Source organism: Chrysemys picta, chromosome 10 (genome assembly GCF_011386835.1).
Source record: "Chrysemys picta bellii isolate R12L10 chromosome 10, ASM1138683v2, whole genome shotgun sequence".
In the NCBI taxonomy this organism is placed as follows: domain Eukaryota; kingdom Metazoa; phylum Chordata; order Testudines; family Emydidae; genus Chrysemys; species Chrysemys picta.
The window spans coordinates 66,715,115-66,739,996 of NC_088800.1; the positions used below are offsets into that span (position 1 = coordinate 66,715,115).

General features: G+C 43.7%; 1 protein-coding gene across 4 annotated transcripts in view; it reads right to left on the reverse strand.

The window, feature by feature from the left end:
- Positions 1–847: 847 nt before the first annotated feature.
- Positions 848–24,882, reverse strand: part of LOC135973811 (zinc finger and SCAN domain-containing protein 29-like) — a 30,938-nt gene continuing 6,903 nt past the window's right edge. Inside the window, exons 2-5 of one of the 4 annotated variants that reach the window (XM_065558864.1) lie at positions 20,196–24,796; positions 12,910–13,122; positions 12,483–12,675; positions 4,983–8,274 (exon numbers count right to left, since the gene is read on the reverse strand). In XM_065558864.1, coding sequence (XP_065414936.1) covers positions 6,099–7,169 — 1,071 coding nt within the window. In that variant the 5' untranslated portion in view covers positions 7,170–8,274; positions 12,483–12,675; positions 12,910–13,122; positions 20,196–24,796 and the 3' untranslated portion in view covers positions 4,983–6,098. The other 3 variants (XR_010590841.1, XR_010590842.1, XM_065558865.1) reach the window with 3 other exon arrangements.

A 24,882-nucleotide genomic window follows, 5' to 3' on the forward strand; every position in this document is an offset into this window, starting at 1 on the left:
TGTGTGCTCCACAATCTCTGTGAGAGCAAGGGGGAGACCTTTATGGCGGGGTGGGAGGTTGAGGCAAATAGCCTGGCTTCTGATTACGCCCAGCCAGACAGCCGGGTGATTAGAAGAGCCCAGCGGGACGCGCTGTGCATCCGGGAGGCTTTGAAAGCTAGGTTCCTGAGTGAGCAGGGTAACCTGTGACTTTTAAGTTTGTGTACAGAGAAGCTGAACCTGCCCCCGTTTCTTTACCCAGTTAATGTTGACTATCCTCTCCAGTTACATACCCCCTTCACCCCCTTCCAACACACGTTTAGAAATAAAATCACTTCTACTTTGTTAATGAACACCGTTTTCTTTATTACTGTTTTCGCGGGAATGTTTTAAACCTGGGACGCAGACTGTGGTGGGGAGCGGGTGTAGTGTAGTGACGCAAATGACGCTTCTAAACTCCAGGAATGACAGGCTCCGCAGTGGTGGACTGGTTGTTTCAACGGAGCCTGTCACCCCTCCTGATCGGGACTGTGTGTATGTGGGGGCTATGTGACTTTGTGACAGGGGGAGGATGGTTACAGATCCCCTGCTGCGTGGCTCTGTGATCCAGGATAAGGACCGCTGCATAAGATCTGTAACTGCCCTCCCCCACCACAAAGTCACAGAGCAACCCACCCCCCACCACAGAACATGAAAACCACCTCCCAGACTGACCAGGGTAACTAGTGACTGCACTGTGTATGTGCCCTGCTGCTGGACCTGCCCCCGCCTATGTACCCTGCTAAAGGTGACTGTCCTGTCCAATTACCAACCCCCTTACCCCCCTTCAGACATACTCTCCTCCAAAAGAACATGATGGAAACAGTAATTAACAGAAACGTATTTTTTATTAGCAACTGCACATGAAACTGGGGGGTGAAACTTGGACGGGGGCTTGTGTGAGGCGGGAAGGAAAGGACTTGTCAAATTTTGGGGAATGAGAGCCTTCTACTACTAGAGCAGTCTGCAGGGGTGGAGTGAGAGTTTGCACGGACTCTGCCGCCCCTCCTTCTTTGGACTTTGGGTGAGGGGGGTATGGGACTTGGTGGCGGGGGAGGGCGGTTACAGATAGACTGCAGCGGGGCTCTGTCCTCCTGCCTCCGTTCCTGCAGAACATCCACAAGGCACCGGAGCATGTCCGTTTGCTCCCTCATTAGTCCAAGCAGCGTTTGAGTTGCCTGCTGGTCTTCCTGCCGCCACCTCTCCTCCCGTTCCATGTGTGATCAGTGCATTTGGGACAAGTTCTCCCTCCACTGGATCTGCTGTGCTGCCTGGGCTTGGGAGCAGCCCATAAGTTCCGAGAACATGTCCTCCCGTGTCCTCTTCTTCCTACGCCTAATCTGCGCTAGCCTCTGGGAGTGTGATGCCAGGCTAGGTTGTGAGACAGTCGCAGATGTGGCTGTGGGAATGGGAGAAAGGGAGTGAATTCCTCAGAAAGATAAATGTAGTTGTGAACAAAGAACATAGTCTTTCTCTGTGAACAAGACCATGCACAGCACCTATCACATGCGCACTCAGGACAAGGTCGAATTCTCGGCCTTCGCATTCAGTGCCTGGGGTCTTGCACTGCAGATCTGAGAAGCGGGGCAGGACACCGGAATTTGTGTAGCAGGCAGACATGGTAAGCCGTAGACTTGTGGCTGCTTAAAACTTTAATAGTAGCACTGGCCTCCTTTCACATTGAAAGCAATGCCAGTCCCTGCTGCCAGCAATCCGGCAAGCAGGAACTCTGCCCCTGTCCCACCCCCTCGCGGCTGTCCCAGGGAAAGATCCCTGTATGCTGGCCCTCTCCTGCCTCCACCGCGTGGCTGCAAACCGGCGGTTACAGTTCTGTAAAGGAACGGGCAAGCAGTCCCAATACTAACATTCCCCTACCTAATTCAAAGCAGGTCACCATGAGCGACATCATCCTGATGCGGATCTCAGACACTGATAAAGAAAGAATGCTTCGGGAAAGCCTCCAAAGACCAGGGCCGTATGCCGCCATGCTCTGCAGGGCAATGATCCCGGAGTACTTGATTGTCTCCTGGCGCGGAAACGTTTCATACCACGGAGGACCCAATAAGGCCGCTCTCCCCAGGAACATGATGCAAAGGCTTTCCAATTACCTCCAGGAGAGCTTCCTCGAGATGTCCCAGGAGGATTTCTGCTCTATCCCCGGACATATAGACCGCATTTTACTGTAGCTGCACTGGCAGGGACTAAACAGTAGAGCGGCTTGGGCAGAACAATCATGCTAAACCGGACATTGTTAGATTTTTTTTCAATAGTTGCACTGCCCAGGACTGAAACGTTAAGCGCCTAGGGCAAACTAATCATGAGAAACCCATTGTTGTTATTCTTAATATTCCTGTTCTGTTAAAAATAAATGTTTAGATGTTTAAAACACTTACTGGCTGATCCTTCCCCAGATTCTGTGTCCGGGTTAATGGCTGGGGACGGTTGGTAGGGGATCTCTGTAAGGGTGATGAAGAGATCCTGGCTGTCGGGGAAATCAGCGTTGTAAGCGCTGTCGACTGCCTCGTCCTCCTCATCTCCTTCCTCATCTTCCTCGTCCGCTAACATGTCTGAGGAACCGGCCGTGGACAATATCCCATCCTCAGAGTCCACAGTCATTGGTGGGGTAGTGGTGGCGGCCGCACCTAGGATGGAATGCAGTGCCTCGTAGAAACGGGATGTCTGGGGATGGGATCCAGAGCGTCCGTTTGCCTCTTTGGTCTTCTGGTAGCCTTGTCTCAGCTCCTTGATTTTCGCGCGGCACTGCGTTGCATCCCGGCTGTATCCTCTCTCTGCCATGGCTTTAGAGATCTTCTCGTAGATCTTTGCATTCCGTCTTTTGGATCGCAGCTCGGAAAGCACGGACTCATCGCCCCACACAGCGATCAGATCCAAGACTTCCCGATCAGTCCATGCTGGGGCCCTCTTTCTATTCTGAGATTGCACGGCCATCTCTGCTGGAGAGCTCTGCATCGTTGCCAGTGCTGCTGAGCTCGCCACGATGTCCAAACAGGAAATGAGATTCAAACTGGCCAGACAGGAAAAGGAATTCAAATTTTCCCGGGGCTTTTCCTGTGTGGCTGGTCAGAGCATCCGAGCTTGGACTGCTGTCCAGAGCGTCAACAGAGTGGTGCACTGTGGGATAGCTCCCGGAGCTATTAGCATCGATTTCCATCCACATATAGCCTAATTCGACATGGCCATGTCGAATTTAGCGCTACTCCCCTCGTTGGGGAGGAGTACAGAAGTCGAATTTAAGAGACCTCTATGTCAAACTAAATAGCTTCGCGGTGTGGACGGGTGCAGGGTTAATTCGATGTAACGGCGCTAACTTCGACATAAACGCCTAGTGTAGACCAGGCCTTAGAGGAGGGCAATAACCACACCCTGTATTTAAGCACCATTAACTAACTTGTCTACACTACATAGTTTTGTTGACAAAAGTCAGGTTTTGTTGATAAAACAGTGGAGGTGTACATACTACAATACTCATTCTGCTGACAAAACTCTCGTGCTTTGCCGACAAAATAAAACCACTTCAATGAGGTGGCAAAGTTATATTAACAAAGTATCAGTGTAGATACCATGCTTAGTTATGTTGCTGTAAATGGCCTCCAGGAGGTGTCCCACAATGCCCATTTTGATCACTCTAGTCAACAGTTTGAACTCTGCTGCCTGCACCCAGGTACACAGGCACCCGCCCTTCCCCCTTTAAAGGCCCAGGAATTTTTGAAATTCCATTTCCTGTTTGCTTGGTGTGGACAGCTCACATTGCATCTTGCCATCTGACCATGGCAGCTCCACATGGCAAATGCTCTTCCTCTTGGAACGCATCTGAATTGTTGGATCCACTGGCACTGTGAGGAAGGGAGGCTGTGCAATCCCAGCTCTGTTCTAGCCTTAGGAACTTCAATGCCTATGGGCAGATTTCTCATGGCTTGTTGGATAAGGGCTATGAATGAGACAGGCAGCAGTGCCATGCAAAGAGGAAAGGAGCTGAGGTAGGTGTACCGGAAGGCAAACCGTTGCTCTGATGCTGCACCAAAGACCTTCCACTCTATAAGGAGCTGGACACCATCCTTGTCGGTGACCCCACCTCCAAGAGTCTCATGGATACTTTGGCGGAGCTAGAGGCAGTGGACCTAATCCGGAGGATGAAGTCGTGGACGAGGAGGTTGAGTTGAAGGATGATGTGGAGCCCACTGCAGGATCGTCTGGTGGTGTGGTGAGTCAGGACCTCTTTTCCTCTCCAGAGGGGTCTAGTCAGTCTCAGCAGTCCGTCTCTGGTGTGCATGATGCAGGAGAAGAGAGCTCTGGTAAGTGATCTTTTTCAGTTCAATGGGGGGAGGGATAGCTCAGTGGTTTGAGCATTGGCCTGCTAAACCCAGGGTTGTGAGTTCAATCCTTGAGGGGGCCACTTAGGGATCTGGGGCAAAATCAGTACTTGGTCCTGCTAGTGAAGGCAGGGGGATGGACTCAATGACCTTTCAAGGTCCCTTCCAGCTCTAGGAGATAGGATATCTCCATTAATTTTAGTTGATGCCGCTCAGCTATATCAGGCAGAGCTGTCCTTCACTCTGTATATTCTACAAGTGGGTGAAGGGATAGAAATGTACAAAGCTAGTTGTGTTTGAGTGTGCTCCACATTCCCCTGTGCAGCTAAGCAGTGCAGTGGAACAGTGTGTTAATGCACACTGAGATTTCACAAGAATCCTCCTGAGATCTCTAGGAAACTTTTCTGGAGGGACTCACCAATCCTCTGCCAAAGGTTCCTTGACAGAGCTGCTTTGTTCCTTCCCACATTGTAAGAAACTTTCCCACACTGCTTATCAATCACTTGTGCAGGGACCAAAGTGGCACACAAGCGAGCAGCATAGGGACCAGGCCTGAAGTTGCATGCATGCAGGAGATGCACCCTTGCTTACCCTCAAGAGTGAGATATCAGCTTCAATGACCTCTGCCTGTGGAAAATGGTATCAGAAATTTACTATATTGTCCCTAGTCACTTACACTGATCCACTTAAAAAAATATCTAGACCCTTTGCCCCACCTTGAACACCCCACCCCTAGCTGGGCTGAACTCACTGTGTTTAGGGTGTTTGTCGAGATGTGTGCTTGCCAAGGGACAATGAGAATGTGATTCGTATGTTAAAAGAGATGTATTTTACTATAATGATTCAATGCTTTGTATGAACTAACAATCATGCTTCTGTGTATTGTTTCTTGTGCTACTGCGGATGTGGTCTTCAGGGGAACCCCCTACACACTGGCGAAGTGCCTCAACCAGATAAGGAAGAGACCAAAGCGGAGCAAGGAGGACATGTTCCGAGAGGTACTCCAATCCTCAGAGGCTGAAAAAAGAGACCATAGGGAGTGGAAGGAAAAATTTAAAATAGAAAGGCAGGACAGAAAGGAGAGTGAGGGGCGCATTGTAAAAGGGCCATGAACGGATGATAAAAGTGATGGAGGAGCAAACTCCTCCCACACATTCCTTGCAACTTCCAATAACATCGCAGTACCTCATTCATTCCACACACACCCCTTGGACAGTTTCCAAAACAATAGCTGGACTTATACACAGCCATGAAAGCCTACACTGCCCTGCAATGTTATCTCCCTTCCCATCAAGCCTTGTGTGTGTGTTGTTAATTGGTATTTAATGAAAACAAACTCTGAAAGATAACCAATCTTTATTTGATTCCTATACTTGGTGGTTGGTGCTGGTAGTAATACATAGTTTGATCATTTGCTGACTACAAATTCCCATCAGGAATCATCACAATTCTAATGGTGCTCATTATCAAAATGTTGCCTCAAAGCCTCCCTGATTCAAAAAGCCCCCCATTGTGGCCCTCTAATAGTCCTGGTATCAGGCTGCTCAAATTCAGCTGCCAGGCGATCCGCCTCTATGCTCCACCCCCGGGGAAACTTTTCAGCCTTAGCTTCACAAATATTATGGAGCGCACAGCAGGTTGCTATGACCATGGGAATGTTTTCCTCAGTTAGGTCTAACCTGCCATAAAGGCAGTGCCAGTGTGCTTTTAATCTGCCAAAGGCACATTCCACGGTCATTCTGCACCTGCTCAGCCTATCGTTGAAGTGTCCTTGCTGCTGTCCAGATTTCCCGTGTAAGGCTTCATGATCCATGGGAGTAACAGGTATGCTGGGTCTCTCAGGATCACTATGGGCATTTCAACATCCCCCAGTGGAATCTTCTGGTCTGGAAAGTAAGTCCCTGTTCGGAGCTTTCTGTACAGGCCACTGTTCCTGAAGATGCGTGCATCATGCACCTTCCTGGACCACCCCACGTTGATGCCAGTGAAATGCCCACAGTGATCCACAAGCACCTGCAATACCATAGAGAAGTACCCCTTTATATTGATGTATTCCATCGCTAGATGGTCCGGAGCCAAAATTGGAATACGTGTGCCATCTGTCGCCTCTCCGCAGTTAGGGAATTCCATTGCTGCAAACTCATCTACTATTTCACGCACACTGCCAAGAGTCGGTCTCCTTCGAAGCAGGATGTGATTAATGGCCCTTCCCACTTCCATTAACACTGCCTCAATGGTCAATGTCCCGACTCCAAACTGATTTGTGAGCGACCGGTAGCAGTCTGAAGTCTCCAGCTTCTGCACAGCGATCGCCACACACTTCTCCACTGAGAGGGCAGCTCTCATTTTGGTGTCCTTGTGCCACAGTGCTGGGGCAAGCTCTGCTCTCAGTTCCAGGAAGGTGGCTTTCCACATCCGAAAGTTCTGCAGCCACTGCTTGTCATCCCAGATCTGTATAATGATACAATCCCACCACTCAGTGCTTGTTTTCTGAGCCCAAAAGCAACGGTCCACCATGTTCAGCTGCTCTGTGAATGCCACAAGTAATCTGGTGTTGTTTATTTCCATGTCACATAGCAGGTCAGGCAACTCTGATTCCAGTTCAGTCAGGAAGTTCATGATATGCTGTATGACCATCTGCGATGTGTTCATAACAGTGACCACAACAGTAGAGAGCAGCGCGGGACCCATCCTTTCAGACAGAGATAGCAGGTGCACAGTAAACAGGGGCCATTGAAAAATGCTGCTAAATGCAGTCGAAAGCCCATGGAATGCTGGGACAAAAAGAACTGCATCATGGGATGTTGAGCTTGCACCCATAATGCACCGCAATCCACTCTGTCTTTCCACAACTCCTAGCTGCAGAAGCTGGCGAGTAGCACAGTGGGATAGCTACCCACAGTGCATTGCTCTCACTCTCGATGCTAGAGCACCAAGTGTGGACGTGTTTTGCCGATAGAATGAGTGTAGTGTGAACATGAACACATGATGTAATTATACCTGTTTTTGATTGTCAGCTTAAGTTGGGTTGACAAAACTCTAGTGTAGAACAAAGTGGATACATAACAGCTCATCTTATTAAACACTTGGAGCTCTACCCTTCTGAAAGCGGAGAAACAACAAAAGGGAAAAAAGCTGGTTAACAGTATTAATTAACACAATTAATGCTAGTGCATTGTTTAACAGAAGCACAGTGATACCAGCCAACATAACCAGCCAAGAAGTGAAAGCATGCAAATAACTATTCAAAAACAGTTAGTCCCAAAAACTCATTCCATGGAAAGTGTCCAACCCAACACAATAGTGCTAATCTCCTAGGCACCACCTTTCCTGTCTTGGGCATGAATAACTGTTACAAGGAAAAGGAGGTTCAACTATATGAAGGATCAAGATTTTTTCAATCCTATAACTAAAAAGAGTAATAAAAGTAAACCTAGAACTAGTTATGAAACTGGAGCAGTCCAAACATTGGTATTAGGCCTTAACAGCACAGAATGGATGTATTTGTTATATCACTGTCAGTGATATGAATAAAGAAGAAAAAAGTTTTTTTTTTAATTAATTGGCCTCTCAGAGTTGGTAAGACAACTCCCACCTGTTTATGCTCTCTGTATGTGTGTATATATATCTCCTCAATATATGTTCCATTCTATATGCATCCGAAGAAGTGGGCTGTAGTCCACGAAAGCTTATGCTCTAATAAATTTGTTAGTCTCTAAGGTGCCACAAGTACTCCTGTTCTTCTTTTTGCGGATACAGACTAACACGGCTGCTACTCTGAAACCAGTGATATGAATGCATCTCTTCTTGATAATAAAAGATTAAATAAACATATCATAAACATTGAACAGTGATTACCTGTAAAAACAATCTAATGAAGGAGACAGCTGATGGGTCAGAGGCCCCTGCTTTGGTGTCACATGTCCTGTTATGTTTGGATTTGTAGCAGTAAGACATAAAAATATGGATTATGTTTCATGCTTCATATATTCTTCATCTTACAAGTCATCTTTCCTCTTGGAATCCAAATAATCCTCATCTCCAACGAGTTATTATGATCTCTAACAAATATATGTTTTGGCATACACCCATACACTGTATTTGAGGGAAGGGTATAGTTAAAAAAACAAACCCAAACCTATGTGATTTTGTTGAAAGTATCATTCAGGAATCAGACACCTTTCAACAATATTTAAGCCATATTATAGAGTATGAGCTTGGCCCATACGGACAACATCTCATGATCAGGCCTAGTAACAGTTAAATGCTAACATTTTACAGCAGTTATTTTCAGTTAATTCTACAAACAAAATTCTAGATTAAAAAAAAATCTCTATTTCATTTTAAATTGGTGCCCAAAAGTTAGTAACCTATTTACATAGTTCTGGGTCCTTTTACAATATTTCAAACCCACATTAAAATGCCAATAAGAAGAACAAAATAAATGACCAAATCTTGAATTTACTGCCAGCAATAATGATCACCATAAAAACTCCGCACACAACCTCACACCTCAAAACTGCCAGAATACTATCCCAACATTTTTCAAACAGTCCCTTCCTCAAACATCTGAGAAAAGACATGGGTTTACAGTGTGTCTGGTAGGGTAATAAGTCCAGGCTCTGGTTGAATAAGAGAAGAAGCATGTTGCAAAATAAAGAGTTTGCCATTACTCCGTCACTTAAACCAAAAGACGTTCCAACTTAAACTGGTCAGCTCCCACTGATCTCAGTTGCAGCAGTATCACTTGGAAGTACAATGGCATCATTTGGTGATCAACAGTATCAAAGACTATAGAGAAGTCCAGCAGGATGAGTATGGATCATATCTGGGGCCCTTTGTTTTTATTTTATTTAAATTTTCCCAGGAATTTATCAGTGTTTATTACCACAACAACAAAAACAGGTGAAAATCAGTGAAAAAAACTATTAATTTTTCTGGGTAAATATCGGGGTTTATTTTGGTGGATGAAAAGACGGGGGAGAAAGTATTCGGTATATTAATGCTTTGAATTTCGTTCATCAATGTAGTTTGCTGCAGAACTAAAACAGAACTCAAAACACAATGCCACCTCTGAGTTTAAGAAAACAATATATCTCTAATAGCCAAATAAAACTTTTCATTTAAATAAACAGTTTACTGTTGTAGACTTGGAACTATTAGCCTATAAATATTTATATTTAATAATTGGGCCACACCATTTGCACGGCATTCAGTCAACTTCATCCTTTTCTCCCATTTTTTTAAAACTTTTGAATACTTCTTTGTGTTCTGAAACGTATTCTGATACAGATTTTCATTTTCTTCCCATTTTAGTGTGTTAAATCTTTAAACCGTTATCTGCTAACAGCTTGAAAAGTGTACATGGTGGGTGTGAGATTCATCAGTACATTCAGATGCGCATGCACTTCAGAGCTTGTGTGCATGACTGTTTGTTTATTGTGTGTATCTTCTAGACCAGAGGTTCTCAAACTGTGGTCCACGGACCACCAGTGGTGCACAAACTCCATTCAGGTGGTCTGCGGATAGTTCCGTCTAAGGTGTGCGCCTGGGCGGCCGCACACAAAAGAATAAAGGGCCACCCACCTCATTAGTGGAGCTGCACAGGCATGGCTCTACTAATTAGATACCTGGACCCTGGAGAAGATGCACATGTAAGGTGAGGTGGTGGCCTTGGGGGGAATAGGGGGAAGTTGGGAGGGGGCAGTGGGGTGAGAAGAGGGGGTAGGGGGAATTTGGTATATGCAGGGCTGCGGCGGCCAGAGAAAGAGGTGACTTTCCCCAGCTCCAGGGCTGCAGCTGCCAGGGAGAGACGGCCCTCCTTCCCAGCCTCAGCTGTGTGGCTGTTGTGGTGGGAGAGACACCTCCCCCTTCCCAACCTCAGCTCGGGAGCTGCCACAGTGGGGGAAAGAGGGAGAGACCCCCCTCCTTCCCAGCCCCAGCTCAGGGGCTGCTGCGACAGGGGAGAGAGGACACATCCATCCCATTAGAAAGGTAAGACTACTGATATTAAAATATGAGTTGTGTGCTTTTATTTGTAGAACAAAAAACATTAATTATTATTAAGGTTTTTTTATATAGCACTTTTATCCAAAGCACTTTACAATAGTTAGTTAACAGTACAAACAACTTTTGAAAAGATCATTAAGTGGTCTGCCGAGACCCTCAGCAATTTTCAAGTGGTCTGCGGAAAAAAAAGTTTGAGAACCACTGTTCTAGACTAATACATAGCCTGACTTCAACAGGCAGCTTTGCATATACACACAGACTAATGTATTATCTTAATACATATATCTCATGCAACATATTGTATTTTCCTAATAAAACAAGTTATTTTTATATATTTGAAAGATAGAAAAGTAGGGTGAAAATCAGAAAAACTGAAGCAAGCCACATTGATGAACAAAATGCAAAGCATTAATATACTGAATACTTTCCCCCCGTCTTTCTGTCCACCAAAATAAACCCTGATATTTACCCAGAAAAATTAATAGTTTTTTGCACTGATTTTCACCTGTTTTTGTTGTTGTGGTAATAAACACTGATACATTTTGTAAAACCCGGGGATTTTTTGGTAAAAATCATTTTAAACTGAAAACAAATGGGCTTAATCATATCCCCAGTCTATGGTCAGGAAGAGACCACCCATCAGTACAAAGAATGCTGTCTCTTACTGAGTGCTGGTCTGAAAGGTATCCAAGGATACTGACAGCTGACAGGTTTTATGATTAGGTTACTGTTCTCATCAGCAGTAAAAACTGATCCCTGCAAACACAAATAGGACACACCGCCTCAAAATGCATAAAGCACAGATGAGAATATCTTTCTATATTATTTTCTAATTAATGCATCTTCCAAATATGAGAAAGGGATTCATTGGTAAAGATTAATTATATACTTACATGTGGGTGTAGTTATAGTGCCAGTAAATGAATAGCTAGTGCACCACTAGATTAACCAGCAATGACAATTTAGTATTAATTATTTTAAAAACACTTCTTATATCCATGTATTGAGCACCCACAACGATTCCTGTCTAATTTTCTTTTTTTGTACATGTCTGTATTTAGTAGCCATTCCAGGGACTTGTCACAGTATCATTGCCGAAGGTTGTCTTCCATTTATTAACCTACATTCCATATTAACTTTCATAATAAAGCATTACATTAAAGAAATCTTTTTAGTGTCCATTTTCAAGCTACTTTTCTTTTATTGAGCCCCATCTTCAAACTTTTTCTGTGAGTTGTATTTGTATTCTCCTTCTCAAGAAAGCACATGGCATGTATTTTATCAAACGCAAATAACTATTTTATTCAAAACACACTCTAGTTTATGCTGTTTCAATGACAGGTGTTTCTCTCACTGGTTACCTTGCCAACCATAATTAGTATCTACTGGGATATGCTACTGCAATACAGAGACACCTCTGTACAAACAATAAGGGAATATATATTGCTAGAACAATCTCTTGAAGAAGTTGAAAAGGGTTTACGTCTATTGCAGAACATGAAGAACAAACTGCCTAAATTCAAGTGCTCATGAAAATGTGCTCCCAGCTACAAAACTGAATTTCTGCAATCCCGATAAAAAAAAATCCAGAATTTGAGACTATTTCTGCAATCCTGCCTTCACTCAGGTATATTGTAGAGATTGTATTGGCTCTTTTTCATGTGTCTTCCTTCCCTCCTTGACTACCAGTAGACCAAGAAGAGGGAGTTGGCACTTAGATCCCCCCTAACCACTGGTATAAACCACTGGTTCCTACAATGTGATACTCAGCATGCAATTTTCAGCTCATGTTATAATCAATATGGAACACTACTGGCATTTGAAGTTGGCCTGCACTGGATCATGGAAGTAGTGGTGTTTGTCTGAACTATGTGGCATGGTCTTGCAAAAAACATTTTTTTTAATGCACACAACAAAATCTAAAATAATATTTTAAAAAACCTTCGCAAATACATAACGCAGAGTGAATAAGGGCATGGAGGCCCGAATCATGATCAATGTCTTGTTATGCTGTCTATTGTAACACATACAATGACACTGCTCCTGTTCCATAATTCTTATAGTCTTAGACTATCACTTGCCAAGTCTGTGCTGCAGCTTATCATGTTACAAGTATATACTTACATATGTTGAACTCCCATTGAAATCAAAGAAACTTTTTCTTTCATTGAACCAGCTCATCTTTAGTAGGATGCCCCAGTCTGGGTCAGTCTTATATCTTAAATCTGACTGCTATCTAACATAGAAAGAAATGTGCTCTACTGACTGCAAGAGCATATCATCCCTTGGCCACTTGAAGAGCATAACACCAACATTTCTGTATATTGTGAGAAAAAGGGGATAGTATTTTTCAGAGCACAATAAATTTTTTTCTCCTCCACTAAATCACTGATTAAATTATTAATAGATAAGCTGTATACATGTTTATTTCCAAGCTACTCAATTAAAAAACAGCTGTTAAGGAAGAATGGGCCAAATTAATCTCTAGAGTAATTTTACTGAATTAACTTGAGTTACACTTAGAATGAATTTAGCCTGTGAGTGATCTTACCTAAAACAGTTTGTTCAGAATTATCTTATAAACAATTTCAGAATTTCCACTGCCAGCTTAGGTCATGCTGACCTGTATCACATACTGCACACTGGATATCATCAGCAACTTAATGAGTTATTTTATGTGCCATACTAATATACTAAAGGAGTTTTGTCCTATAGGACATGCAACAAGCATTTAAAGCAGTGTGCTGAGGTTTGGAATCAGTTTCTGTGGGAAGAAAACAAAAGGGGTCAAGAGATGCAAGAAAATATTTCACCAATAACTTCAAGATTACAACAATAGGGAGGCTGTGACTTGTACTTTGCCCCAGTTCAATAAGAAATCAAAGCAGATGTTGTCTTAATAGTTTTCCAGTAAAATAGCCAAAAGAAAACAAAATATGTCATACATATGGTTATGTTTAAAACAAAGATTACAATGCATGATAAAACAAACGGTTGTTACAAAATTAAGTGATAGTACTGATAATCACAGTAAAGTTAATCAAATTAACTGCAACAGAAGTGTGTTTTTAAGTTTGACCAAAACTATCACAGGAAATAGATTTTATTAATGAAGTTTAAATTGTACATCTTCCATTCATTTTTTGATGTTTGAATGTTAATGATGCTAAACAATAAGAGCTTCTCTGATACTTTTCAATGCTCCCCAGATTGAAAAAAAAATGTTAAATTGGAGTTAAGGCTACAAGGGGGGAACAATGGAATGTTTTAGTTTCAAACAAACCAAACAAACCAACAAACCAAAAATGCCGAAACATATAAAACCAGGAATTTTGAAGTTAGGACTGCAACTGAATAAGCAAACATACACTGGAAATTCTGGATATGCAGACCTTTCCCTGAACAATTAGAACAATGCCTTAATACCCCTGCATAAGCCATACAAAAATCTTGAGAGCTGCACATCATATATCTGCAATACTGACAATGATCCATACACCCTTTTACTATAATAATGTCTCTAAGAGGCAGTAGTTATCAGTTAGTATCATTAGGCTGCCTCACCACTTCCTCCATGGCCAGCAGTAGGTGCAGGTGGGGAGATATATATATGTTTAGTGTTAGTACTATAACAACATGTAAAAAGGTAACTTTAAATTTTGAAAGTTGTTTTCTCAGTCCTCAATTTTCTCTCAATATTCACACATGAATTTTTAATACTTTTTTAATTTGCATCATCATTTTGTGTTTTGAAAAGTACTGAAAACAAAACAGCTGTCAAATACGGCAGTACAAAAAAGATTAGTTACAATCTGTCATATCCTTTATTCCTAAATTCTTTTGGATCAATCACCTCCCAAATCCTAATAGTAATACTTTGCATTTTTATAATGCCTTCCATTCAAGGTGCTTTATAAACATTAATAGAGCAATGAAGTAATTTTGGTCAAAATATTGAGAGGGAAAGGGCCACAGCACCAGGAGAACACCTCCCTTCTGTGCAACCCAAACACAAGTTGCAAAACAAGTTCCTCTCTCATCCTTCCATCCCTCCGCACTCCTATTTAAAAACACCCCTAAAACCCAGCACTTATTTGGCCTCCTCCAGCCCGTCTTCCCTATGATGCCATCTTTGTCCAACTCTATTCCCATACTGTAGCAGTCTTCAGAAGCAGAGCTGTTCAATAATTATTTTGGTTCATTAACAGTTCCCCTTCCCCTCTCTGCCTGTCCCCCTCCTAATTGTTTCAGGCTGAAATTTCGAAAAATTTTCAGCAAACTGAAAAGCCCAAAAAATAATGGTTTTTGGTTGAATAAAATGTTTTGTTAACATTTTGAGTGTTTAATGGTGTTTGATTATTTTTAAATAAAATTAAAGGCAATGCCAAAAGGTGATTAGAATAGGAAAACATGAAACATTTCATTTCAAAATGTCAAAACAAAATGATTCAATTCTTTTATTTTTATTTTTTCCCCTCAACACAAACAATTCACTCCTTTTCACCGTTAAAAGTTTCAGATGAAAAATTGTGCCTACTTCTATTCATAAGTCAGGTTGCATTTCCACCCTCCCACTAACTCCCCCAGTCTCTCCTCTTTCCCCTCCAGAATGTCTCTTAGACTCCTCTATTTCCTACAAACTCCTCTGTCTCCTCACTCTCCTTTGAGCCTCCTCTCTATCTCAAAACTCTTCCCCAAAATCTCAGTCTCTTATTCCATTACCCTCCTCCAGTCTCTCCTCTCTCTCTCTCCAAACTCATCTTATTTTCTCCCTCTTGGCCAAACCCATTGTTCTCTTCCCCAAAACATGTCTCAGCCCAGCCACTTTCACTTCTCAAAAATCCTTCCATCCCTAAATTCTGCTCTAAGCTGCCCCATCATACTTGGATCCGCCACAGGGGCCCTCTTTTCATGATGTCCACTGTGCTAGGTTTTGTGTAGTTCCATGTGTGAGATTTTATGCAAACTACTTAGTATGCTAATTTACATATAACCATACATTTCAACTTATGGTCAATACACCTTGCCCTAAGTAGGGGTCGGGTTGGTACATAGCTGCACAAGCTATGGCTTGGATTGGGAAGCTGTTCAGAGATGCTGGACAGATGAATGCTGGACAGTGGGGATTCTTGAATTGGGGGTGTCTGAAAAGTACTGAGATTGCTGGAGTAGGTTTATGTTAACGTGTCTGGATACTGTCTAGCAGGCCGAAGGGTCAGATTGTCCAGGAAATAGCTAGGTGTTCTCTGAGGGTAACTGGGATAGGTGGGTGAGTGTATTGGTGCTATCTGGGAAGGTTTCTAGGATCTTTGGGGAAGGGTTCTGTTTAGAGAGCTGAGAGGAGGTAGGTAGTAATTAGGGTTTGGCTGTGAGACCCTGGGGCTAGTTTTGAGTGCCCTTATCTGCTGCCACACCCAGCCCCTATGGCTGCTGTAGTTTGCTTCTTCCCTGCTGGGTGCACCAGGGAAAAACCCAGTGACCACCCTGCAGGCCTGCTCAGCATATCCTACAATGTCCCAATAAGGCAGAAAAGCAGAAGTGCATTCAAATGCCTTCTGCCTCCACACAACACAGCTGACTGTATGAGGATCCAGATAAGATGTGGTAAAGTGGAACAGAGCTGCCAGCTGCACGATACTTGGCAGTCCAAGGTAATTATTACTATCGCCATTGTACAAATGAGGAAACTGAGGCATATAGAGGCTATCAATAGTAGAGCAGTGAAAAAGATCCCATATCTCTTGGGTCCAGAACCTTTACTATACCCACTAGATTATGTCTATCCACTGTCTGGGAGAGTTCTTTCCCTCAAAGCATAAGAAATACTCCCTAGATTGTGCAACAATTCACAGAAGACAAGCACTTCCTCTTACTCCTTCAGTCCATGAGCCTCATGTGTAAAAATTTCACTGTGTGTCAAACGCTTTCTACTTTAATTAGAGATTGTTCATTTAAAGGAAACATTGTGAACATTAAGCTAGAATGAAGCTCAATATGAACAGCTCATGCTCTGAAATAGTTATTCATTCGATTTAACCTGTATCCCAAATGACTAGTATAATGGGTTTTACATCTTAAGAGTACTTGGGTCCTGAATCCGGTGTCGAATGCAGCAATATGTTTTCTGAGTGGTGTGTCAGATTCAGAACACATTACAGCAGTAGCCTGGGAGTTGCACTGCTTCCACTGAGTTTCTAGGATGGAGTCAGGGTGTTGTTTTTAATCTTTGAAGCACTAAATGTTTGGGGTACAGATATTTCTGAGACCACCTTTCTCTCAAATCAGAAGCAACATTTGCTGTAAACAAGGGGGAAGTGTTAGTAGGACTCTCAGCTCTAAATCTATTCCCACTTGGTCTTCAAGAACCAAGATTTATTTAACTTGTTGTTCATGCTTCAAATTCATACTCTTTTCCAGGCATTTGAGGAGGGGGGTGTTTTAAATGGGGAGTTTTTATTTAGTTAGAACATTGGCCGCTAGCTATTTACTTTTGATGGAATGAACAGTCTAATTTGCTACATGGGACAATGATTTGATTGTTACTTTTACTTTCTGTCAGAGTGCCAAAGCACAGGATGGGTGCCCAACAGTTAGAACATCTTTATTATAAATGGAAAGAATGAATCAAAATTAATTCACCATCACCCTGGGCAAAATGTTGAGGTTTTATTCAGGCAAACTCACATCCATGTCCAATGGTCTATAGCAGATGTGTGGTTTTCTTTTTTTTTCTGCATGAGGCAAGTACAATTTCTCATATAAACTATCACCCTGCAAACTGTGGAGAACTTATTTTAGTCAACAGGAGTTATGGGGCCCTCAGTGTCTTGTAGCTTCAAGCCCACACTCAGGCTGTCCTGCCTCACTGTGCTTGTGGTATCAGACTTCTTTGTCATGGAAGATGCAGCTATCCCAGGGCTCATCTTATTGTGCAATAGAGGATTTTAAAATAAAAGTGCCACACAAGCCTGGCATAACAACTGTTTAAAATGTAAAAATAGCAGAATCTGTGGAGGCTGCTATTCTTTTTGTAAGTCAAGCCCTGTGACTAAAGAGAGCTGCTTAGCAACAGATGGAGAAAATTAGAAGATGATTACATCATCTCTCACTGCAAATTAGGAGCTAGATTGTTCACTCCCAGTCTGCCCTGGGAAAAGGGCATCAGGTACCCATCTAAGCACAATTCCTTCCCTGTCCCCACTCCCACCCACACTCCTTGTTTCAGGTGTGTGGCACCATGCAACTGGTCCAGGCCAGTAACAGATTCCTGGCCCCAATGCCCATGTTGAATCCGCGGTGCTGGCTGCTATCTGAGAGACTAGAGCCAAAGCTTCACCAGTTTGCTGCCCATCTGCCCTGGATAGTGCTTGCTTACCCCTGGGGGCTGGTCACCTCTGTGCCATGCTTATCAATAATCCTATTAAAAGCTGGCATGCTGCTGTCTCCACCAATGACAATCAACTACCATGCCCTTACTCCTCTCACACATCTTCCTTTCAGAACTTGTGTATCAAAACAAAAGAGATGGATCAGGACAGCTTTACTTCATGTGCATTATTTCAAAACTCCAATTAGGCTAAGGTTGCTTATGCTTCTTAATTTGGTTTTACCTACACACCGGTTCTCAACTTGTGGGTCAGGACCCCAAAATGGGTCCCGACCCCATTTTAATGGGGGGGGGGTGTGCCAGGGCTGGCTTAGACTTGCTGGGACCCGAGGCAGAAGCCAAAGCCTGAGCCCCATCACCTGAGGCCGAAGCCCGAGGGCTTCTGCCCAGGGTAGCAGGGTCATGTCACAGGTCCCCTGCCTGTGGCTGAAGCCCTTAGCCTTCAGCTTGGGCCCCCCACCCAGGATGGAGGGGCTTAGGCTTTGGCCCCCCTACCTGGGGGAGCAGGACTTGGGCGGGCTCAGGCTTTGGTTCTGCCTCCTAGGGTCATGTAGTAATTTTTGTTGTCAGAACGGAGTTGCGGTGCAATAAAGTTTTAGAAACCTCGGACCCTAACATACTACACTTCTACCCCGATATAACGCGACCCGATACAACACAAATTCGGATATAAGGTGGTAAAGCAGCACTCCGGGGAGGGGGGGGGGCGGGTCAGGGCTGTGCACTCTGGCAGATCAAAGCAAGTTCGATATAACGCAGTTTCACCTATAATGCGGTAAGATTTTTTGGCTCACGAGGACAGCATTATATCGGGGTAGAGGTGTATCAAGATCCAAAGTTGATATCCCTTATTTCACTAAAAAATTATCCCCAGAATATGACATGTGGTAAGAATCATTACACTAAAGAGTTTGTGTTTCAATCACTCATGCTGGCTTAATCTAGAGTGCCTGGAATGGGTGGGGTAGAGTATCATTATAAATTAGTGACTGATGTCTAATTTATTATTTGTAAATGCTGTCTGTGAAAACCTAGACTTTAAAATACCTGTAAATGATGTCAATCAAGTTTCTAGGCTTCTATTAAGTGTGTATACCTAATCATAACAATCATTTGCACAATTAGCTGAGGAAGCAGTGATTTGCATTAACGTGTAAATGACATGTGCCAGGTGCCAATGTGGAAAAAATTCACCTCAGCAAAAAATGCTCAAGGCACTCTGCACTACTCAACTCAATGTAGGTTGTGAGTGAGTCTTAAATGGGCTGGAGTCTCTCTTCAGGGTGGTGAATTTTGGCTTTATAGTGTAGTTTTAACACATCTAAACATCCAAATTACAAGTATAAATTAAAGAATTACATTGTTTTAGCTCGTTTACACCCAAAGCAAGACACTGTGCTGAACTCTATTTTTTGTCATATACAAAGCTGAGAAAACTTCAGTGAATTGTCAATTTACACCAGATGATTCTAAAAAAGATTGACAGCATGCTCTAATAATGCCAGAGGAAAACATTCTCATGTGCAAAAACAGTTTCTTCTTCAAGTTCTCATTATTCTGGAAAAAAACATTTTCTATAAAGCCTCTGTTTTATCTACAAGTTGTTACTCTCAGCTGAGTGTGTCTTTGGTCTACAACAACTGCTTTGGATTAAACATATCTCTGCTATACAAAAAGGAAAATCCTTTGTTTCAAAAAAATGAAAAGGCATTTACTGATATGTGAACAGAGACTAATAGCAGTAATTAGTATGGGAAACTATGGAAGAATGCATGATTAAATTGTCCTTCAGTCTTACAATTTGACTTGTGAGAGGTGTGGGCTCAAGGAGATGGATTCTGATTAAGAGTGCTATCAATATGCTTGTCAAGGTTGATTCCCCACTCTGGCACTTCGAGTGCAGAAGGTGGGGGCCCGTAAGTATTAAGAAATTAATACTTGCCACTCCAGGCTTGTATTAAACCCCCAAGGTTTCAGCTTTTCTCTGGCCTTGGTTTGGTAAAAGCTGCCACCACCCAAGTGAAAAAACTGCCTCTTGCAAATCCTGGAAAAATTCACTTGGGAAGTTTTCCCCGAGACCCCTTGGCTTTTCCATCCCTCCCTCAGGGAAGCCGAGAAAGAAACAAACAAAAGGGAAACCCAGCTGTTGCCACCAGCTAATTGAAAAACATATGCACAAACCTTTTAAGACACAAAACCAATCAGATTCTTAAAAAAGGTAAATTTTATTAAAAACAAAAAGAAATAAAATACATCTGGAACTTAGGCTTTTGCTAGATTTTAAAAGAGCAGTTCCAAAGGTTAAGCACCCAAAATAGCTTTCTTGGGAGTTCAGCTTAAAGGTTACAAGTAAACAAAAGCATTTGGGGCATAGAGAAGTCCACAAGCCTTACAGAAAATAAAAGAAATACACCTATCTAAACATTCCCTGTCCCAATGAATTTTCATACCTGGTCCAAACTTTACATAGCATTCCAGCTGCCCCCATCTCTTCAGCCTAGAGAGAACAAGGGAAAGCTTTTTTCCCCCATTTAAAAAAGTTCTAGCCTTCCCATTGGCTCTTTTGGTCAGGTGCCACTCCCTTTCCTTTACCTGGGGACTTTTTAACCCTTTACAAGTAAAGCAAGCGGCCACCAACAGCTAACTGACTGGCTGGGTGTCCATAAATGGGAGCTACCCTTCCTTCATTGATCACAATGGTTCTTCAATTTATATTCTAATCCTCTACTCATAATTACTCCAAATACTATAGGGTGTCCTGTATTTTTGATGCTTCCTTACCAATAGCATAATAATCAGGTGTGAGAAAGGCAGAGCATCTGGGACACCACTGAGTATTTTAGCAAGCTGGACTCAGTTGTGGAGATGCACAATCAACACTTAGGCCTTGTCTTTGCTACAAAATTTTATCATGTTAGAACTTGAGCTTGAAGAGTCACGTTAACCAAGATGCTAACTATAGTCAGTATAGTCAAGGACAAATGGTGTACAGCATTGCGTCAGCTAGTCATGGTAAAACCCATGTCCCAGTAGTGAAGACAAGGCCTTAAAGATCAAATTCTGCTCTTGGGTACATGTGTGGGGCTCCCCTTGAAGCCAATATGCAAATAATTTATCCCTTAGCTAGTGGGATAAAGCGAGAGAAATGGGCTTCAATCCTGAAGGATGCAGCCCATTGATTGCAAAGAGTGTTGTAACACTCAGGGATAGCTCAGTGGTTTGAGCATTGGCCTACTAAACCCACGGTTGTGAGCTCAATCCTTGAGGGGGCCATTTAGGGATCTGGGGCAAAAATCTGTCTGGGGATTGGCCCTGCTTTGAGCAGGGGGTTGGACTAGATGACCTCCTGAGGTCCCTTCCAACACTGGTATTCTATGATTTGCATCTTGAGCTACTTATTTATCCTCTTGCAATAATTCAGGTTTCCACAGTTACCAATAATGGATTTCAATTTCAATTCAGGATTTCAATTTTGCCATTTTGCATAAGAGTTGTGTTATCTTTTAATGATTGTGAACATTTATAACTTAAAATGTTGCTTACATGCTAGGCTGAACAAGGGTCACTCTGAAGGTCAAATGTATTGTCTCCCTCTCTCTTTCTGCAGCAGGAATAAAAAGCTTCCAATGGCTAACATATTGTAGGGGACTTTTGCCTTCTATATTGCAAACAATCATGTATTTCTCATTCATTTTTAATTTTCCTCTTAACAGTTACTGTCATTGAGACTTTAAAAGATCAGAGGATATAGATATTTAAGTTTTTTTTAACTCTTTTGTATAAGTATTTTAATACAGTTTCTCAAACCTCACATCTATAAAAACTTAAAATGAATATTAGTGAATTCATAACTTACTGATTATACCTGGCTGCAACAGCAGAGACTCCTCAAATTAAGTTTCCAGCAACTGCAATGGGGAGGAAAGCTCAGACCACTACCCCAAATTACCCTTGTGTACATGATGCCGTCTTATATCCAAAACTGCTTCAGGGCTAAAGGCTAGCTAAACAATTGGCTCTTTCACTTTGACCCGCACGTCAGAAAACATAGGCTGTGATCAAACCACCATAGGAGCAAATCGTAAAGACATGGAACCTCTACCAAAAATGTCCTGCTCCTAATATCCCAGAATTAAAATCTTGGGGCTGCCAATAAAAGCACCTCAGCTGATGACAGTCTGTCAGAGGCAGTCTCAAAGGTAGCCACATAGATTTTTACAAACCAAAGCCAAAAGTTAGAAATAGACTTGGAAGCATACTATTATTGGGTTGTTTACACTTTGTTGCTGTCTGTCAGCCATAACGGTCACGTTACATTCAAGATAAATGTAAAGAAGCTGTTGAAATCAGGTGGCTGAAAGGGTTAAGTGGCCTCCACCACCACAAAAACCAGTCCACATCTCTAGCCAAAATAGAGGCACATCCAAGACCACTCAGGCATTTGACTATGTGGGCAGAGGCTTAGCTAGGTGACTCTTTTGGGGTAAGAGGGTAGCGTGTGTTAATGAGATGCAAGCCAGAGAGACAGAAGCAAAAAGAAAGCCAAGCAGAAACAGCCTGAAAGCACGATGTGTGGTTGGGGTGCCAGCTGAAAGAGGTTTGGACCTGTGAACAAGGACACAGTCTCCCATTGTTTAATTCCTCCTGCATTCAGGGGAAAACAGGGACTTTGTACATTCTTGCTAAATAAACAAAATTACACCAAAGAAATACCTGACTCGCCAATTTCTCCTCCTAATTGGAACAACCTTCAACCCCTCAAAGCAGACACAACTCCACCTAATTTCCTATCAAATACTCTTACAAAGGACTACCTGTCTTATCTAGATTTAACTTCAGTCAACTCATCTTTCTTTATGTCTCTGTTTAATCAGTTTCTGAGAAAATAGACGACTACATTACAGTAACTCCTTTCTTAACATTGTAGTTCTGTTCCTGAAAAATGTGACTTTAAGCGAAACCATGTTAAGCAAATCCAATTTCCCCATAAGAATTAATGTAAATGGGGGAGGGGTTAGACTCCAGGGAATTTTTTTTTTGCCAGATAAAAGGCATTATATACATTTTAAACAATTTTAAACAAGCAATTTAATACATGTATTAAACAGGCTGACAGCCCCACATCAGCTCCCCTATGCCCCCCCTCAGCGCCTGGCAGTGGACCCTGCGGATCAGCGCCTTCCCCCTGCTCCCCCCCGCCTCCTGTGCGCTGCGTCCTCGCTCCTCCCCCCAGCCACCTGAATGCCGCAAGACAGCTGATTGCTGTGGGCAGGAGGCGGGGGGGGGGGCGGAGCAGGGGGAAGGCGCGGAGCAGGGGGAGGCACTGGGGGGATAGGGGGGTGTAGGTGAGCTGATAGTGGGACTGCCAGTCGTGGACAAAGCAGGCAGTCAAACAACGTTATAGGGGAGCATTGCACAACTTTAAACAAGCATGTTCTGTAATGGAGCAGGGACCTAACATCGAAACAACATTACGTGAGAGAACGTTAAGTGAGGAGTTACTGTATTTGGGTATGATGGAAAAGATACAGAGACAAGTCTCATCAGCTTAATGGTGGCAGTGCAGCCTCAAATCCCTGGACATCAAATGGTAGAGTTAACCACCTACATTTACAATAAACTAACATTCTGGGCCCAGTTTTCAAATATTAATACATTATAGGGAGGGGATAAAGTAAGAACGGAGCAGAGGTGGTGAGAGGCACTACCCACCTCTTCTCTGCTGAAAGAAGTGGGAGAGCTTCCCTTCTTCTTCCTGTCTTGCGTAAGCAGCTTTCCCCCAGGGCCGGCTCTGGCTTTTTTGCCGCCCTAGGCAAAAAAGCCACCCGCCGCCCTCCCCCCCCCCCAGCAGGGCAGAGGAGGGCGCCGAGCCCGGCCGCGGGCCCCCAATCCCCAACTGGCTGGAGCGCCAGGGGCAGGGCAGAGAGCCCGGCCGGGGCTCTCTGCTCTCCCCGGTGGCCAGAGCGCCGGGGGCAGGGCAGAGAGCCCCCGGCGGCTAGAGCGCCGGGGGGAGGATGGCGAGCCCGGCCGAGGCTCTCCCCTCTCCCCAGCGGCCAGAGGGCGGGGAGCCCGCTGCAGCTCCACTCTCCCCGGCCACAGTGCTGGGAGGAGGGCGGCGAGCCCGGCTGGGGCCCCCTTCTCCCCGACCGGCCAGAGGGCGGGGAGCCCGCTGCAGCTCCACTCTCCCCGGCGGTCGAAGCGCCGCGGGGAGGGCAGCGAGCCCAGTCGGGGCCCTGCTCTCGGGCCAGAGCACCCCGCCGCGCCGCCCCCCTCCAGGCGCCGCCCCAAGCACATGCTTGGTGGGCTGGTGCCTGGAGCCGGCCCTGCTTTCCCCTACAGGTCCCCCTCCTCCTTAGCTGGTGATGAGAGCTCCCACTCTTTTTCCAGTCTACTTTAAACCCTGCTTATAGGATATCCAGATTCCTAATTTGTTAGGTAGATTAATTTAAAAATAATTCATTATGTACCTAACCGCTGATCTGAGTATCCAAATTAAGGGGTTTCCACTTATTTGAAAGTTAAGCATTACATATTAAAATCCCTATGTCAGCTCTGGAAGTTGAGTTTATAATCAAATAAGACACTTTAAAATTGACGAGATAATTGCATTCTCTCTTCCTCATTGGGTTAAATCTTTATGTCCTTCCCCAGTTTTAATACATTCTTTATTCAAGCAAATCATCCATTGTAGTCAATGGGCATTTTAGCTAAGGACTGAGTCAGAACTGAAGTACTTAGGCCTGCTTTGGGATCTGCCAGCTCACACCCCTACAGAGTTCCATTGATCTCAATGGGGCTCCACAAGGATACGTGGGTTTGTGCTGGTGGATCTTGATGAAGTATTGGAGCCTTAGTAAAACTAAGATTTAGCCCTGTAGCTGGCAATAAAGCACAGTACCCTCAAAATAAGGAATCGGATGCGGGGACAGGAAAGATGGGTTTTTGATGGGGTTTTGGAGTCAGTATCTAGGTTCTGTTTCAGGCTTTGTCACTGACTTGCTGTGTCACGTTGGGCATGCCACTTTACCTCTCAGTTCTTCAGATGAGCCATCTGTGAGAAAGAGAAAAGAATACAGGGGTGTTTGAGACTGACTTCATTACTGTGTGTAAAACACTGAGATTTTTAGCTGGAAGATG